This window comes from Ciconia boyciana, chromosome 1, assembly GCF_034638445.1.
Source record: "Ciconia boyciana chromosome 1, ASM3463844v1, whole genome shotgun sequence".
Lineage (NCBI taxonomy): Eukaryota > Metazoa > Chordata > Aves > Ciconiiformes > Ciconiidae > Ciconia > Ciconia boyciana.
Window position 1 is genome coordinate 136,901,850 of NC_132934.1, and position 18,517 is coordinate 136,920,366.

Below are 18,517 nucleotides of genomic sequence, written 5' to 3' on the forward strand. Positions count from 1 at the left end.
GTAACAGAGGCCATAGAGCCCCTTATGTTAATTAGTTTTACACTGGATCTTGGGTAAAAAAAATTATCCTTCTTCAATTTGTGGACTACTAAAAATTGTCCATGGAGGTGTGATTCCCTGCACAACAAATGTCAGCCTACTAGCAATGAGCATTTTTCTTAGCTATCTTTTGTGAACTTCTTTGGCCTTACTTTATTTGCACTTTACCTCAGGCTGAAAGCCACTGAAATGGAACATATTTTGAGAGGAGATACATCAAGCTGCTCCATCACATTTCATTTAGCTCTAAGGAATACTTAGTTCTAAGGGGTAAACCCCAAAACTTCAGAGAGGCATCCAAGAATGCCAAATTATTATCTTCTTGCAATTCCAAGGTGGACTAGAATATAAATGTAAAATTTCCTGAGATTTTTACTATTTTATGATTCCTCTTGGCTACAAAATACTAAAAGGATAACCAGCCTTGTAGTATCTTGCAACTTGGGATTCTGCTCAGAAACACAACGGCTGCCAGAAGTGAAAAACTTAAGAGTGGGGTAAAAGTCAATTGAGGTAGTTCAAATCTGTAAAAAAAAAAGAAAAAAAATCTGAATTTGGGGGTTTCCCTATTATGAAGTATAATGAAGTCAAATATACTCTATATCCAGGCAAAAACTTCCAAACATTTGTTGGTAAGAGGACATTTTTACATTTACATGGAAGCCCTGATTTTCAAATCATGCTTTCCTTGTAAATGTATTGAGTTTCAAGACACAAGCCTTTTACTTCTTTTAAAATTCAATTTTTCTCTCTCTACAATCATCAAACTATGTTTGGATACTTGAATGAGGGACATTTTTCATAGGAACCCATTTGAAGATGCATTTCTAGGGATGTGGGGAGGCAGGATTGATTTTCCACCACTGGTGGGACCTGGAACCAGTGCAAAGGGCTCCTTTGAGACAATATGTTGGCCAGCTGTTCTCCATGTTCTCTTGAGATAGGAAAATTATCAGTTTACAGGAAATGAGGAGAGATTTTAGTTACATAATATGAAAAAACTTGCTTACTATCCTTGCTATGGGATAGTAAAACTCAGGAGCAAGCCACTTAGATTATTTGAACTGTATCACTAGAAGTTTTAAAAAAATGTTAGGCTACAATCTGTCATTAATATGCTGGACACGATCTGTCTCAGAGCAAAAGAACAGACTAACTGATGTTTTTTAGTCCCTTCCAGACATACTCTTCTGTCATCTGACAAAGACTGATGGCTGTGCTAATGGCCAACTCATAACTGAGGGTTAAAGCCAGGACTACTTTGGATCAGTTTGTTGAAGGTATGTGTACAGTACAAAGCAAATTCAAAGGAGAATTTATGGCAATACTGCAGTTGTTGCTTTTTATCAGCAACATCAGTTGCTGCTCAGCATCAGTCGAGGAACACCACTGCGCTAAAACTAGGTCTGGAAGGGTTTGTGTGACAGATATGCAAGTTTTAGAGAAGACATAAATCTGAGGAGTTCTAGTTTATGAGGTGATCCCATACCACCATAAGGATTCCACTAGAGTTAACCAAGTCCCCACCTGTCATAGTACCAGAGCTACTTAGGAATAGAGTGTCCTTGGGGTTTAAAGTCCATGGCAATGGACTTTGAGGCTTGGGACAATGAGGCTTTTGAATCAACTCAGGATTTCATGACTGCTATGACATGACCAGTCAGTATGCAATTATATACTCAGCCCTCTAGTGTTGGCCACAGCCTGAATCTGTGTGGGTTAGGAAGAAGGACTGGTAAGTAGGATAGCACAACCAACTAAGCTAGTGACAGCCTTCTGCAGTTTGAGTCCTTTATACGAAGTCCCTAGGAAATAATGACAGCTGAGCAGTTCCAGCATGCTGTACAAAGGCTCTTCCATAGATGGAGACCATTTCCACCAACGAGTCAGAATAGCCTTATATACTGCCTTCTATCTTTGATTCTCAATCAGTATTGATGCTGTAGTGCCTACAGTCTTTTGGGATTGCAAATGGTGGGGGAAGTCAGCTATTTTTATTTCCTTCTGCTTTTGCTGTCTAATGATTGCATTATCAGGGTAAGAATGTGTTCCTATTTTGCTCCTCACTTTGTAATAATAAAAACTTTATAGTAGTATTTTGGGACAGATAGACTGGACTTGTAACCTTGGGTAGTACTTTTTTCTGTGTGCTTCTTTTCATAGAAACATAGCAGAAGAAAAAACACCAGTTAATAAAATAGAACTGTAATCTCGTAGGAAAAGGGGAAAGTTCCCTGAATTTATATTCACTCCTGGAAAATACAATCCTATCACTGTGAATTCATCACATTTTATTTATGGCAAATGCACCTACATGCTATTTAGTATCTTAGGAACAAAATCAGACTCTCTTGGTGTGCTCACTGGTGCATTCAGATTTTCTGAGGCTGCAGTTGGACGTATAAAGTAAATGGATGCCAATAAAATATAAATCAAAATTGAGGATTTTGTTTTTCTTTTTCTTTGGGTAAAACTTGTAGTCTTGCTTGTCAGATACTTGCAGGTAAACTCTTTACTAATACTCCACTAAGTGAGCCTTTCCTCTGGAGGATGATGTCATGAAGGATGTAAGGTTCTCTGGCTCTAAACTCAGAATGCAGCAATAAAAATTAACAGGAAAGCTTCATTCCAAACAAATTTCCTCTTGACAATAAGTAACAAGAAACTCCAGGCTGTTAATAAAGAGGCTATGGAGATTTTCAAGCCAGGACTGACTCCTCAGCAAACCTGAACATCTGCTTTTAGTTTATGCTTTGAAGTCTTCCTAGTGAAATGAAAAATTCTTACAGCTCAACATAATCTGTGGTGTCAGAAAACCAATCTCCTTGTGTGTGCAAAACTAAGCAGTGCAGAAAATCAACTGACAGGAATGACAAAAATAGAGGGGTGAAAGTGTATAATCCCCATGTGCTTGCAGACTCCAGTTTGCTGCTGCAGTATGGAAATCTGCATGCTCATGGGGACAAAGACAGACTAGACACCAAGCATATTTTAGGATATATCACTAGTATCCTTCTAATCTGCATTCAGCTTTAGAGTAGCCAGAGGTGTGGATTTAAGGCTTTTTATGTCTACCCATAAATTGCAGGAGGAATAATCCAGTGTAAGGATAGACCACCTTAAACTCAGTCTGTTCTGTTGAATCCCCTGCCTGTGGGCTCGCCTGAATGAACAGCTCACCTTCTCTGAGAATCTGGGGTTCTACAGCTGAGGCAGGGATTTTTCAGGACCCTTTGCCCCAAAACATGTATATGTATGCCCAGGTGGTGCTCACAAACATTTGTGCATTTATCCATCCACGTGACTGCATAGAGAATTTTAGAAAGTGAAAAGAAATGGAGTGCATTTCATCCCAGCTCTTCTTTGTGCACCTTCCATCAGGAAGCATGTAGATTAACACCTCCTGCTCTTATACAGTTTGTGTTTATTCCCCTAGTATGAAAATATCTCAGCTTTCAAAGATATTTTATTTCTTTGAGTTAGAGAGAGGTGGAAAAACGAAGGCCAATGGTGGCTGAGGGCTAAAAGTAAATCTTTTCTGTCATTAGTTGCTGTGCAAGATTATAAGACCGCAGAAATGGCTTGGTGTAGGATGGCTAATGACCAAGTTGTGAAAGTTGAGTTGGAAAAAATAGAGAGAGAGCAAATGCTAACCCCCTGTCTCTGTGCTGTATTGTGTAAAGGGAAATACTCTGGGGATGATAGAGGAGAGGGACAGACAGTGATCCGTTTCCCTCCCACGCCCTGTGACCGCAGCCGGCGCTGGCAGGGCTCTGAACGTAAGGGGGCTGCAACAGGAGACGGCTTGCTCTGCACTCCAGCAGGCACCGCACTGCTTCCACCTTCACAGCTAGCAATACATTTAAAAACCCGGTGAGAGACAGGCCTAGGAGATTGGCTTACAAGTCTTTTTGTAGCTCCCTTTGTAGCTTCTGTACATAAAAGTTGGAGAGGGGACGAGGCATACAGACAATCATTTACCATGTTTAGGGGGGATCTGTAGATGTGAATAAAGATTAGATCAGCAGGAATGATTTTAGAAATAATTCTAAAAGTTCTCAACTTCTTTTAGATAGTCTTAAGAGAGTCTGAAAGCTTTCATAGATAGGTTAAAACATATATTCTAGACTATTATTCTCTTTTATGCACCATGGAATATCATCTGGCAAAATGTATTTCTAGCCTGTTTCATTTCTAAAATTCTTACCATCTTATTGAAGGAAGGATGCCTTGAGAAATCAGGGCAAGTTCATCATGCTGGACTGTGCTTAATACATGACTAAACCAGCCAGCAATGCTTCCAGTAGGAAATGTGGTATGACAAAAGCTTAAGTGTTATTCATTAAAGGATGACAGCAGTATTTGGCTCCATACTGAATTAGATTGTAAGAATCTCACCAGTGATATGACCACAATCGCTTTTTAAGCTTTGAAATTTTATGATGTCAAACCCAACTTTTCTCAGCGCTGGCAAGTTAATAAGAAAGCAAAATCATATATGGGTTTTAGGGGTTACCCTATGAGCAAAAAAGGAACCTGAGTAATACAAAAGGGACAAAGGGAGTTGTCATGACTCTGTATTGCCATTTAGATATCCAGCAAAGCATAATGAAGAATAGTAGCCTCTGCCTCCAGCCGGGCAATAACAAGAGTGCCATTGTTGAGCTCCTTAGAGTGACGCCTGAAGGTTGTAGGCTTTAAGTTAGTACTGCTTTTTCCTGTTATTTTGTAGTTCCCTACCAAAAAAGTGAATAAAAAATAGGTTCATTTTTCCCCCAGGAATCTTAATTGCTTATGCAACCTTGTGAGACCCTATTCTTCAATAAAAGCTGGACTACACAGAGAAGCACGTGGTGAGGGAAATGTGGTTTTTCAATGCACAATAGGAAATCAGGAAACACATGAACTTGAGAACAGCAACAGATTGCAGCAAGATAGAGGCCAGATGTGGAAATGGCTAGGACACTTTTAGGGAGCATTTGAACAGTTACACCTCTATGGATTCTCAAATGGAATGTATGCTAGAGATGGTTGAGGAACAGCCTCCAACGTTTCATGCATATAGGAGTGTTGAATGGCAAAAGGGTGCCTGAACAATCATAGGTCATATCCATACAAGCAGCACTGTTTGCAGCTTGCTGTTTCAGCAAGTTTCTCCTAAGTTAGTATATTGACATACAAATTAAATGAAATAATTTCCCCCACCTTCTGTGCAAAGGTGAATTTTACATTACCTCACTTATTAGGTTATTTGGTAGCATGAGGTCTCCTCATGCTCTGTAGCCATAGAAGTTTCATTATAAACAATGTGCTTAGTTACTCTCATTTCATACTCTGAAAATTAAGCTATATATTAAAATGTTTTTCATTTGTTATAAAAAGCTAATACTGCTGCCATGGTAGCCAGTTCGTTATATACTAGAGACGATTGCTATAAAGAATTAATGGTTCCCTGTGAAAACAGGATTCCCACCCTGTGGGAATAATTTTGTGGACTACTGAGGGCATATTTAAGAAGCCTTTCATTTAGCTGCAGCACAACCCCAGGCCCATCTGTTGGGAGCTGGGCTGCAGGAGCTGCAGCCACTGCCACCAAAATAAATGTGAAGCCACAGCCTCCAGCCCCCAAATTCCCAGGATGTTCTCAAGCTATTAAACCCAACAGCAAAACTTCCTTTGACTGCAGTAAAGCCAAAAGTTTTCCACAATTGCCATATGACACAGAGAACACTTAGCATTTCAGTGTAGGTTGGTACATCTAATTGCTCTTTGTGTCACTGTTTGAAAAAACATTTTCCCCAATAGCAAAATGCATGTCCTGCCCCATCAGTTACACTGATCAGAGTTTTTTGAGGATTGCAGTAAAAATCAACTATTGAAACATTCAAAGTTAGAAGAACCTCCTCCTCTTCCCCTTAAAAAAAGGTGTATGTGTGGGAATTACCACCAGATAAACCAGCCTCTTTTTAGAACCACCGCTTTTCAGGTTTTACCTACCACTAACTCTGTATTTTTCCCCCCTCTATTGTTGTATACATCTTTCTAGCTAGACCCTTGCCTTTTGACCTTCTGCCTATGGCTCGGATTTCTCTCATTACTGTGTGTTATTCCTCTATCCTCTCTTGCATTAAAACTCTTTTCCATTTACTGTGTTCTACTAAGTTTATGAATGCCCAGCTCGTGCCTCTTCTAAACAACTAATGGACTTCAGTAATGGGACATATGACATGAGTAAGTATGCAGAGAGAGAGTAAACAATTTAAGAGAAAAAACAGTGAGAAGACAGAAATAATCTATCTTCAGCACTGATTTTTTTTCCAGGGCTAGACATTAAAAAATGTGTCATAGGCTCTCCACAAGCTAAAATATTTCCTTTGTTCATATTTAAGCAACCATTCCTGTTGAATTGTTTCTGCTTGAGGAAAGAATATTTTATACATAGACTTGGTCAAAAAGATATTTTCCTTTGAAATGTTCAGCTTCTCGTTAAAAAGAAAAAACAAAAAAAAACCACCCAAAAAACCCCCCAGACCCTTTTGCTCAGAGATGTATTTGTTTAACATTTCATCTGTGGTACATTTTGTTTTAACAGAACCATATCAAGATGTGTCATGTCGGTTTGCTTTGATATTCAGTCAGGTCTCAAGCCCCGTTGCATCCTGCCGTTGCAGTAAGCTGCAGTGACATATCACAGGGGATGTGGTCTAGCAAGGAAACTGGCTCATAACATTGAATTTGAGCATAAAAAACCTTCTGAACAGCCCTGCTGAGGCAATCTGTGTCCAAATCAATCCTTTCAGTACTAGTCAGGTTTTTCTCATTAAAAGTCAACATTTTTCACTGGAAGTAGAAATGTAACAAAATTTTAACTTAGGAGAAATCTCTGTGCTTTTTTATTTTCCAAAATAAGTTTTAGCCCTACTAATGTATCAAGTTGCTTTGGCTTTGTGTTTAACGTATGTTAACATTCCCAGATTATACAGTTATAGGTACTAACAATAATTTCAGATTATAACAATAGGTTGAAAACTCTCCACTGGGTTTATCACTCACTCTACTTTTCACTGGAATATCCCATTTTTTAGATCAATTTTTGGCTTGAAAAGCTACATTTGCATAACTAAAAAAAAAAAGTATGTAACATTTAAAGTTGTGTTTCAATGCAGCACCAAAGGCATGACAATGTAGAAGAGATATTATAACAAAAACACTGTACTTTGAATGAACAATAAATTCATAAAACTTTTAAGCCTGGAGGAGTGCAATATATCTATTTTTATGAGTTCCAGCAGTATACGGCAGGAGAAGCAGCGTACATACACATAAATATATATGCATAGATATGTCATTCATGCATATACACACACATACATATATATGTATACATACAGTTTTAGCATAGCACTGTCAAGTTCTTACTCTATAAAACAACCTGATTGAGATCAGATGTTTTGGGTTGACCCTGGCAGGGATCTTCATGATTTTTAGATACTAAGTACATTCTTGGAGTATAAAAACATAAAATGTTGTAAAATAGCTTATACCTGAGATCCAAAGGGTACAAATGGCTTTGGAGTTGGAACCATTGATTTCAAACCAGTGGTCATACTGAGTGAATATATGTCATATTAAATGCAGAGAAGATAATTGTTGATAAACTATCATACAGATAAAGCACTATTCCAAATGCAGCAAGTGTCAATATTGTTGTGATGCTGGAGGTTTCAATTACTATTATAATGGGAGTAGGAACATGAATAATAGAGAGACTCAGAGAACATCTGTGACCATATAGTATAATCATAATACATATCTGATCAAGGATTATTTGAAAAAGACCCAGAAAAAAAGGTTTATGTATTATGTAGACTCCATCTGCTATAGACAAGAGCTTTTAAAATGTTTTCACAACATATTTTGTTCAAAAAATTTGAGCAGGACTTAGATGTCCTCCTGAGGAAAACATCTCTAATGTTTGCATTAGAGGGGAAATCTGCAGGGGAAATCTCTGCCAGATTTAATACAGGAATTAAATAAAAAAGTTCATTTTAAATATAAAGACAAGAGCAGCCTTTTCCTTCTTTATTCTTGGAGGGTCATATTCAGTTAGAACCAGGCAATGACATCTTTATAGGAAGTCTTTAATATTTGATAGACAAAGAAAGGCAAAATTGAAAAGTGAAAACAGTTTAGCACAGAAGTCATGGCTTTCTTCCCTTCTCTCACTTTTTGCTAAATCAGCTTGAAACTCTTCTGGAGGGGACTACGCAGCCCTCCAAGAGGCTAGCCGTGGGAGTTTGAGGAAAATACACAGTAACTTTTTCAAGCTATTTTATGTGTTTCTTCAGACCAAATTATCTTCTCTGTTCTACTTGCGATTCCTAGTGATACTGTGAGACTTGGGGACTCATAGGCAAAATGAATTTGAGCTAATAATACTTATATCAACTGTGCAATGACTCATACAATAAATATATTATTTCATGGAGAGGTTTGCCTTGGTTGGTATTGCAGCACAGTTCAGCACGATTGTTCCTAGAAAACGCCTTATAACCATAAATTATTGGAGAAAAACAATATAGCACTATTCCTGACATCCAGTGGTACTCACCAGCACAATCAAATCCATTTCCTCGGTAGCCCTGTTTACATTTGCATTTGAAGGATCCTTCGGTGTTGAGGCACTCTGCATGGAGGTTACACCTGTGTGTATTTGTCACACATTCATTTACATCTAGGGAAAGATATAAATGCTTTAGTGAAAACTGTGTTGAAACTCAAGCTTCATGACAGCCTGTTTGTGCCGGCCATCTGTTTCCAGGTATTGTAATCACTAGTGTTAGACCCAGACGGTCCAGAGACCATCGGAGGCAGAAGAATTCACACTAACATCAGCTCCAATGGCACATCTGTGGCATCCATGGAAACTGTAGAGCATCCCAGTGAAGACAAAGTGATCATAGTGATTTTCTGACTGAGAATAGGATTCAAAGTACAGGTTGTACACACTGTTCTATTAACAAAAAGCAAAAGGCACCAAGAGAACCTGTGACATCAATTAAAAAACAATTCACCAAATTCTTCTCATTCTTTCACTCACTCTAGAAGAAATGCAAAGGAAAGTAACCCTGAGCATGCCAAGATGTTGAGATCTTCTATCTACCTCTAACATTCCAGCATACATATGATGCTGTATGACAAAAGTATAATGAGGAAAAATTTAGTAGAAAATACTACGTTCAACTGACAGCAAAATGTACAGGCAACAAGAGGAACTGATTTTATTCTCCTTTTCCCTTCTTTTGCTACATCACAAAGATGTTTCTGATTTCTCCCACGTGAGGGAGCCAAGCTGTTGCACAAATTTTTGCACCACTTGCATTTTATCCAAATTGCTTCATTTTTAGCAGCTGATGGGTCCTCTCATAATGTAAGTCAGCTAGGAGACAAGTAGCAGGAAGACTGACTCAAAAATATGGTATGTCTGAGTGAGAGTCAGGTTTGCAGATAAAATCCTGACTACTGAGACCTCTCCAGTTTTTCCCCCATGCACACATATTGTATGAAAAAGTAAGTATTTTTTCCACTTTAAGACTCTCAGGGTTTGCATACAACAGGAAATGCAAACTTAAGTCTCCAAAACCTACCTTATGATCTCCCTCCCACCCCTAACTCCCAATTCCAAGCAAATGTAAACAAAACCCATGAATTCTCTTTTGTATGCACTTCTTGTAGTAGTTCCAACCCTTCCAGGCCCTCGTGTAGTCAACTGCTTGAACAATACTGCTGCAGTGCCTGCTGTAGTAACTCATACTTTGTTGTTCTTCCACCATTCAGCTAATGGATTGAAACAGGACTAAAGGTATTTTGATATTTGTTTTAACACCTGGGCATGTCAAGATAACTTTTTGCCTCTATTTATTTTTGTTTGGGAGAAACTTAGGCATGCAAGAGAGACCTGAAAAGGAATTAAAACCTACTATTTTCATGCTTTTTAAAAAAAGTTCTGTACTGTCCATCCAAACAACTGTTTTTACAGTCATGAAGGCACTTGATTCACATTCCTCATTAATGACACAAAAAAAAAGAAAAAAAAAAGATTGTGAGACTGCTTGTTCATCACAGGTTGAAAGCCATGAGGACAAAAAATGGCTCTTTAACTAAACCTGTACCAGAAGTAGCACTTCTTTGTAGTCAACTGTTGCTAATGTACTACAAGCCCTTGCACATCTTGACTTGGTACAATGAGGCAATTTAATTTGCAAGTGCCAGCGATTAGGTTTTTCATAAGGCCACAGAGAAAACCCAGAGAGAAGTTCAAAGTGTCACCAAGAATATTCTTAGTGACATCTTTTACCCACTTCTGAGGCAGTATCCCCAGACTACGCCAACATGCTTTAGGCAATGACAGGAAAGATGCACAGTGTAGGAATGAAAAAGAATGAAGAAGGAAAATTCATGGGCTAAATCTTACCAACACAGCCATAACGGCCACTGATGTATTTCAGTTCATAACCAAGCTGGCACTTGCAGTAGTAGCTTCCAAATGTGTTGACACATCTGCGGTTGTAAGAGCAGACAGCTTTGCCAGTGGAGCACTCATCAATGTCTAGAGCAGGAGAAGGGATGCTGGTCAGATCCATGAGAAAGTGAACCAGGAAAGCAAGATCTAGTTGGGTACGGTTGGACTCGATGATCTTAAAGGTCTTTTCCAACCTATATGATTCTGTGATTCTGTGATTTGCACAGGAATGGTTTGGTCTTGGCTATCACAAGTTGTTTAATAAAAAACTCCTATAATTTCACACCTGGGGATGGCTTTTGCCTGTGGTAATATGAATGAAGCAGCAAAATGTGAACTAACTTTACAGAATATTTTGAGACCTAGCATGGTAAAAGAAAGGGTAACTGGCAGTAGGGATTCTCCCCACTGGGGACAATGATTTGCCCTAAGGTCATGGAGCAGGGTCAGGAGGAACTCCGCAAATTCCATTATTTCCCTGAGAAAGGAAATGCCAGAGAACAGTTTAAGAGAAAGCCCCAGAGACAGGAAACCGAGAGCAGCAGCAGCTCTTTCTATGAATCTCTGCACCCCTCCTTGCTGAGCTAAGTCAAGACATAGCAGGGAGAGAGTTTCCAGGCTGTGAGTGGTCTGCCAAGCAAGGTAGATGACAGGGACAGATGTTTTGGAGAGAGAAGGAGGAGGCTTGGTATGGGAGGAGCCTAAGAATATTATTCAACAATCATTGTAATTAAATGTTACTAATGCGATTTGTTTTGTTGTCATGTCAAATTTAAAATAGTGCCAATTATGACATTCGGCATTTGTCTTTCCCTATCACATTTTAGCACATAGCAGTGTCTTTGCACATAATTCGTCGTGCCACGCTGCTGCCCTTTACAGCTTAGAACTGCTGTGAAGTGCTGCTGGACACCACATTCGTCTTTTTATCATTTCTACCATACTTTTGCAGTGCTTCGGTGATCAAAGGAAAGTGGACAACAACAGAAAAATATTTAAACAAACCTGTAGTCAAAAAATGCCTCTTTCTGACCACACTACACATTTCTGATGATGGTCTCTGTTCCCTAGCCTCCAGGGAATTCCCAGACCTCTCCAGGTTCTCAGTTCCCAGTGCCTCTGCCAGGACCAGGGTCTGTCACAAGCTGAAGGACAAGCCTGCTGCACTCCATCCTAGCATGAAGTTTATGTCTGCAATGAACACTGAAGACTCACCGTACTCTTAGAAACAACAGGTTTAGGTTTAATTATTTTTTTTTCCTATAATTGTTATTTTTTTATTTCACCTATGCACATGTAGAAGAGGAAAAGTAAAACCCATTAATGTGCTTTTCTGCTCTGCAGGTCCAGGAATAATGCAGCTTCTTAGGAGGATTAAGCTAAGACTAATAGCCAGGAATCTTCAAATGTTTATCTGTTTAGTGTTTCTGTGACTAATACCAGAGCATTAGAGTATCTTATAATCTATTAAGCATTATGCTAGATGGCAGGATGTTACCATCTCTCTCATTTTATAGATGGAGAAGTGGTGACAGAAAAACAGTGACATACCACAACTCATGCAGAAAGAAGGGGGTCTGATATTTCCAACCACTGGACATACCTTTTTGTCTATTTTACCTTCTATCATATGTACCAGCATTCTTCCAAATCCATTTGAGCAGGCAAGGTAAATACAAATGAACTCAATACAAAAGAATAAAAAGAGATGCTTGAATAATTCAATAAGAGATTTAAGAGAACCACTCATCTTGTCTATTGTATTTAAGTACATATGTCTACAATGTTCACCTTCAAATAGCTCTTAAATACTTCAAACATGGTAACTGTGACTGGTAGTAGTCCAAAAGCCTTGCTGACTACTCAAAGCAGGTCATTTCCAATTACAAACTCATTTAATTTGAAAGAAAGAAATAGGATTCTCATGTTGGAGTGTTTATAGTTTGGCAGTTGAGCCAGTTATCCATACAGGTTTATCTGATAGCTCCTAAAAGTGATCAAGTAGTCCCAGGCCATGCAGCCTTCATATGTGACTTGATATTACAGTGTGTGTTAAGGAGAATAATTCATACAGCAAATGTCCTTCTACATAGCAGTGTCTTTTGATCAATGCATTTATTTAATCTTTTGTTTGGAATGTTAAGTATAATATTGTTTTGGCCATTGCAGCTAAAATTCATTTTTTATGTTTGAATGTTAAACCTCTCAACATCTAAAACATTCTTTAAACTGTAGAAATCATTCAACCAGTAAGTATTGGTAAGCAGCATCAGAAATGGATTAGCTACTGTTATTCTTCTTTGCCTGTAAGGTGTCATGTCCAAGCTGCCCTTTATGATCTGGAGGATTTGCACCATTGTGACAGAAAGAATGTAAAAATATGTGAAATCATCACTGCCATTAGGTATGTTGCTAAAGGCCTTTTAGTAAATAGCACTTGTTGCAAAAAGTTTTTCACAGAGTCACAGAATGGTTGAGGTTAGAAGGGACCTCTGGAGGTCATCTGGTCCAACCACCCTGCTCAAGCAGGGACACCTAGAAATGGTTGTCAAAACAGCTTTTGAATATCTTGAGGGAGAAATTTCCATTGTCTATTTTTCCAGCTGTAATTTTGAATCTTCTATGCTTGCCTGAATGCAATAAAGATTAAAACCCCCACAAAATATCATTCCCTGGGGTTGACAGGGGGTGTCACCAATTTAGAGGCTGGTGAGACTAGGAAAGAAAGGCTAGATTGGGAAAGAGGGAAAGTAGGAAAGAAGGAAACAAAAACCATTTTCTGGATGATTTTTTAAAAAATTTATATTGTTCAAATGCTACAAGTTAGCATTTTACAGGAAAATGTACTTATTGATTCAAAAGGACAACTTGCATTTCAAGAATGAGTTACAGCTATTGTAAAGAAGAAATCTGGAACTGAAAATTCTTTTGGTTTTTTTTCACATATGAAGCTCTGCTACTGGTCCTATTTTAAAATGAAATGGCATAAAGTACAGTGTTTCCCTTAAATTTAAAACGAAGAGCATCTGGTCTGAAAAATGAACACTTTCAGAGCCTTTCAGGTTTGTCTGTGATGAACAGCAACAAGAATATTCCAGCTTTTGGAAAGATGCCCAGGCAGACCCCGGACCTGATTTATCAGGGCACAGCCCTGCAGACGCTGGGCTCAGACGCAGATCAAAGCTCACAGCCCTGCTCCCGCTGCTCCCTGACACGCACTTCACTGCCCCTTCTTCTCTAGTTGTTGGAGTGGTCCCTGCTTTGGAGGGTTTGTTTCACATCTATTGGGTTTTGAAAGGAGCTCATTTAGCTTCAGTATTGAAATGGGTACCATTTCAGCATTGGATTGCAATGCTGTAGCACTGCTTTGTCAGATCACAATGTAAAATGGTATCACAGAACAGTACCAAGTGTTGCAAGTAATGCTTTCTTCATCACACAGGAAACCCCAGGTAAAGTGATGCTGACGCTTCTGGAGAAAAATCTGGAAGCTTGTATTGTGGGTTATCACAACAAAAGAAAAACCCATCCAAACACAACCCCCAACTCCTGTAATGCATTATGTCAGTAGGACAGCTTCCTGCAGGCAAAACATTGTAGACCTCAGAGCAATAGTGAGAAATTGAATCTGTTGATGACTCCAAATTATGTCAAACATTTAATTATTTATTGGGGATGCGACTTGCCTGAAGAATTACATGGCCAATATTCTGAGAACAGTTTTAAAAAAAAGCGCGCAAGCTTTACATCACACTGCGAGTAACAAGAAGCATTATTCAAGCCAGTGAGGAGAGCTAGCTACTTATTAACCTTTCCCCAGACTCTTAAATTTTTCAGGATCCTATAGAAAAGAAGCTGAGTGAGTTCTCTAACCATACCAATGCATGTCCTTCCGTTCGGTCCCAACTGAAGGCCACCTGATGGACAAAGACACTGTACCTCCCCTTTGACTTCTTCACATCCATATTGGCAATTCACCATGGCACATGTCCTAGAACCTGAAAACAGTATTTAAAATAACAAAAAGAGCAAAAATCTAGGCTGGGATCACACACTTAAAATTAAGTTAGGATGAGTGCAGAAAATTAATCAGAACAACAAAATGACATTCATCATTAATCAAGCTATTTATACATTAACACATGAGTAATACAGTTCAGGAGTCCATGAGATAGATCTTAAATTCCCCCTCTCCTTCACTTTGTTCTTCCCTTATTTGCCTTTATTCCTCCTTTTTTCTCTGCTCCCATTTCTGTGACTTCTTACTACTACCTTTTAGATTCAGAGACAGAACTGCTCAAAGTAGAATAAAGGTTTTTTAATATTTTCCATCACGATAGTTTTACCATACAGAAAACTGTTATTCAGTAGTGAATTGTATTTCTTGCTTACCATTAAACATGCTTCTAGTATAGAATTTGATTTAAAAAACAGTTTAGCCTGATGGACTGAAAAACTGACCTTTAGTTTGACCCTTTATGGAAGAGATACCTGAATCTAACAAGGCACTAGCCAGAACACAAGTCTTGGTTGCCATAGGTTGGTTAGGAGCGTGAAATATTGAAGATGACCTTGATTAGCCTCTAAAGAGAAATGTAGGGGTCTAGATCTTGTCTGAGACCTATGAGAGGCTAGAAAAGTAGGAGAAATGTATTAAAAAATATGTAGGGAGATATTTCTAAAATCCTGAAGATATCCAGGAAGCATTAGTGTTATGATGCCAGGGAGAAAAGTAGTATTTGGAATTGTTTACTGGAAGAGATGGAGGTGTGTGCAAAGAAAGTGTTTCTGGCCACTTCACTCTGGTTGTGTTCAGGGAAACAGAACTGTATATAGGTTCTTTGTAAGTGGAAAGCCTGGAACAGTTGTCAATTTATTTGAGACAGAAACACAGAAACCAGCTGCAAGAACTTGAAACTAGCTCACCACTTAGGTAGAAAATCATATGAATTTTATTTTAAAATGCAATGTGTTTCTTGTCAGAAGTACTAGCACTTTCAGAACAGTGTATAATAACAGAGTGTATAGAAAAGACGACGACGTGTGCAGGTGCATATATAGCTACAGCCATATTATTTGATTTGAATATAAAATATAATGCATATTAGTTCTGTGTGCTATTAAAATTAATCTGTTTAATCTATGATAAAATTATTTTTCTTAGACTGGTTTGTTTAGACTTTGTGGCTAAGTGATAAAAATTCAAGGCCAAGAATTCACTGTATTTGCAAATGCGTTTTACTTGTGTATGATAGAGAACATACAGGAGGTAAGAGTTAAAAAAGGATGGACTGTAAGTCATAATACTTTGTCACATCATCTACTTCCTAAGTGGTAATAAAGAAACTTACTAAACATCATTCTTCTCTGATCAGTAATTGTCCATTTTCTCTTTTGTTTGAAGCTCCTATTCCTGGCTTTGGTTGGACATAACACTGGCTTAGATGAACTGCTAATCAGATCTAGCATAGTAATTCCTGCAGAGTTTAGGTGATTTTGTGTTAGGTACTAACCTACTATCTATTTATTTTAAGCAATGGTTCTCTGTGGCCCAAAGCCACATTTTTCTGATACCCTTCTTCCAGGTCCATGGTCCCTTGGCGTGGTTGCAGATAAGCCTGACTACTCAGACTAGGTGGACTTCATCTTGCTGAGGAGACTTACATCATGGAGAATTTGATTCAAAAGGAGAAACATTATGCTTAAAATGTTTGCTTGAATAAAACGATGAGAATTCTAGAGTTGGTTAAATCACCTAGCGTTTCATCCGAGCACAAGCTTAAGTTAGCATCAAGTGAAATGGGAGACTTAACCAAGAATAATGTCTACTTGAGTAAATAATTTCCTACTTCATTTCATAATCATAGTTTCAAGGCTCTTCAGAACTGGAAGGTGGCAAATGGGTTGGGTTAATGAAGCACAAGCTGGATGAACATTTTTTGCCTTCTTCACTAGAGCTGTGAAGAATGAAGACTTCCCTTCTACGAGAAACCTGGTTTTCCCCTTAAAATTTGGTTTCATTCTGTGTCAGTGTTTGTTGGGGTTCCACTGAGGAATAATGTTTCCGTGTGCCAAAGTGAAACGCAAGCTCCAGGGCTCACAGCTGCTCAGGCAATTTTTTCATATATACTTGGGCCATGGGCCACTACCACGGGCCACGGGCCCCTTAGACACGGGCCACTACTGCTGCTGAGAAATTCAGCGTTTTGTGCTGGCTTAAGCAAGATATGGTGCAACTGTGCATTTGGTACAAATTTGGTACAAATGCAGAGTTTCTTAAATCAGGAAACCAGTCCTGAACTAAGACTGGCTTAAAGCTGATCCAGCAGAATTGGTTAGTAACAACCTGGATCTAGTTCTCTGACTTGGTTCAGAAGTGTGGCTGCAGCAAGCATTTGTGCTCAGAGGAGCGGGAGTGAGGGATGGATGGGACAAAGCTGCTGCTGGGCTCAAAAGAGTTTCTTTTGACTGTAGTTCTGGCTTCTGCCAACTTCAGCTGTCAAATACACAAATTATCTTGGAAGAAACAGAAGGAATACGTATCCATTTCTCAGGGATCTCAGGGCCCTGCAGCTGTCGTCTGCTGGTGATACCCACCATGATTAGTAACACAGAGGCACAACCCTGAGCTGCGCTGCAGGGAAGGGAAACCCTCCAAAAGCTCTGGCCCCAGGCACCTTTCACAGCAATTTCACTCTCCCTGCTGCAAGAGAGAGAGCAGGAGCCCTGGCTTTTCTGCCTGCCCCAGAGCTGCAGACCCTGCACTCCTGCGAGTGTTTGCTAAGGCTGGGTATTTTTCCAGTTATCCCAAAACTGACAGTGAACTCGCCAGATGGACACCCTGCCTGGTGAACAGTTGTCTCCGAGGTTTGGAGATCAAAGCCTTTCAGAGTTTGACGCTCTGTCATATCCACGGGAAAGACTGTGCTGCACCTCATAGTTAGGCCCATTGCTTTAGGACAGACCTCTCAAGCAGATTGTTCCACTGCTGAGACCAATTAGCTTCCTTGTCCAAACGATGCTTTGGACAAATCTGCTTCAGTCCCGTGGACTCCAGAAAGGGTTGTCACCATGTTACCTAGGGTTTTGTTAAATTCAAAGCCAAAATACCTGTATGAAACAGCTCAGGTGAAGAAACAAAGTATTTTCTACAAACAAAACAGTGCCATTGAAAAATAAGAAGCTTCTTCAGGTCTGAAAAGTCAGGTTGGCTAAGAAAGCAGAATACTTCCCATTACATTGCTGGCTTAAAGACAAAGAAAATAGGTAGAAATACAGTTTAGATAAGCCTTAGCTCAGTGAACAAATGTTTGCAAGAAGCTGGTGACAAGTGTGGGAAGCATATCAACACTCAGAGAAAATAAATGAGTCAGGGAACACACAAAGGTAAAGCAAGGAATAATGGCATGAAATTTAGCCCAGTAAAAAGTAGTCTATACTGGTGCTTTGCTTGGATAGATTCATTCATCCTTATTCAACAGATGAACTTGCAGGACTGTTCAACAAGGTTATACTAGCTGTCCTTCATCTGAAGTAACACTATCAAAGATTTGTACTTCTAGCAGGACAAAAATTCCTCTGAACACCAAAATACAAGTATGACCTAGTTTACTTTACCCAGATACTGCCAAATAGAAAGCCTCTTTCAGCTGCTGACAGTACCAGAGAGCTGAGGCAAAGACCCTGTCCTGAATAAGCTAAATCCATTCATCACAAGAAGAAAATCTGCTGGGATCAAATGTGATTAGATGATTTTGGTGTGCCTGTCCTATCAGCTCTATTACTTACTTGCACATGTGCCATCTGGCATAAGCATGTACCCGTTGAGACAATAGCACTTGTAGCTGCCATGTGTATTCATACATCTGTGTTCACAGGGACGTGGTTTCAGTCCGCATTCGTTCAGATCTGCAGAAGTCATTGGAATGAAGTGAGTGCTGGGTTTATATACATATA

General features: G+C 39.1%; 1 protein-coding gene across 1 annotated transcript in view; it reads right to left on the bottom strand.

Annotated features, from left to right (window-relative positions):
- EGFL6 (EGF like domain multiple 6) overlaps window positions 1-18,517 on the bottom strand; it is a 46,318-nt gene that overhangs the window by 16,061 nt on the left and 11,740 nt on the right. The window contains exons 4-7 of the mRNA XM_072852868.1: window positions 18,350-18,469; window positions 14,440-14,559; window positions 10,514-10,648; window positions 8,651-8,773 (exon numbers count right to left, since the gene is read on the bottom strand). Coding sequence (XP_072708969.1) covers window positions 8,651-8,773; window positions 10,514-10,648; window positions 14,440-14,559; window positions 18,350-18,469 — 498 coding nt within the window. The remainder of the gene's footprint in view (window positions 1-8,650; window positions 8,774-10,513; window positions 10,649-14,439; window positions 14,560-18,349; window positions 18,470-18,517) is intronic.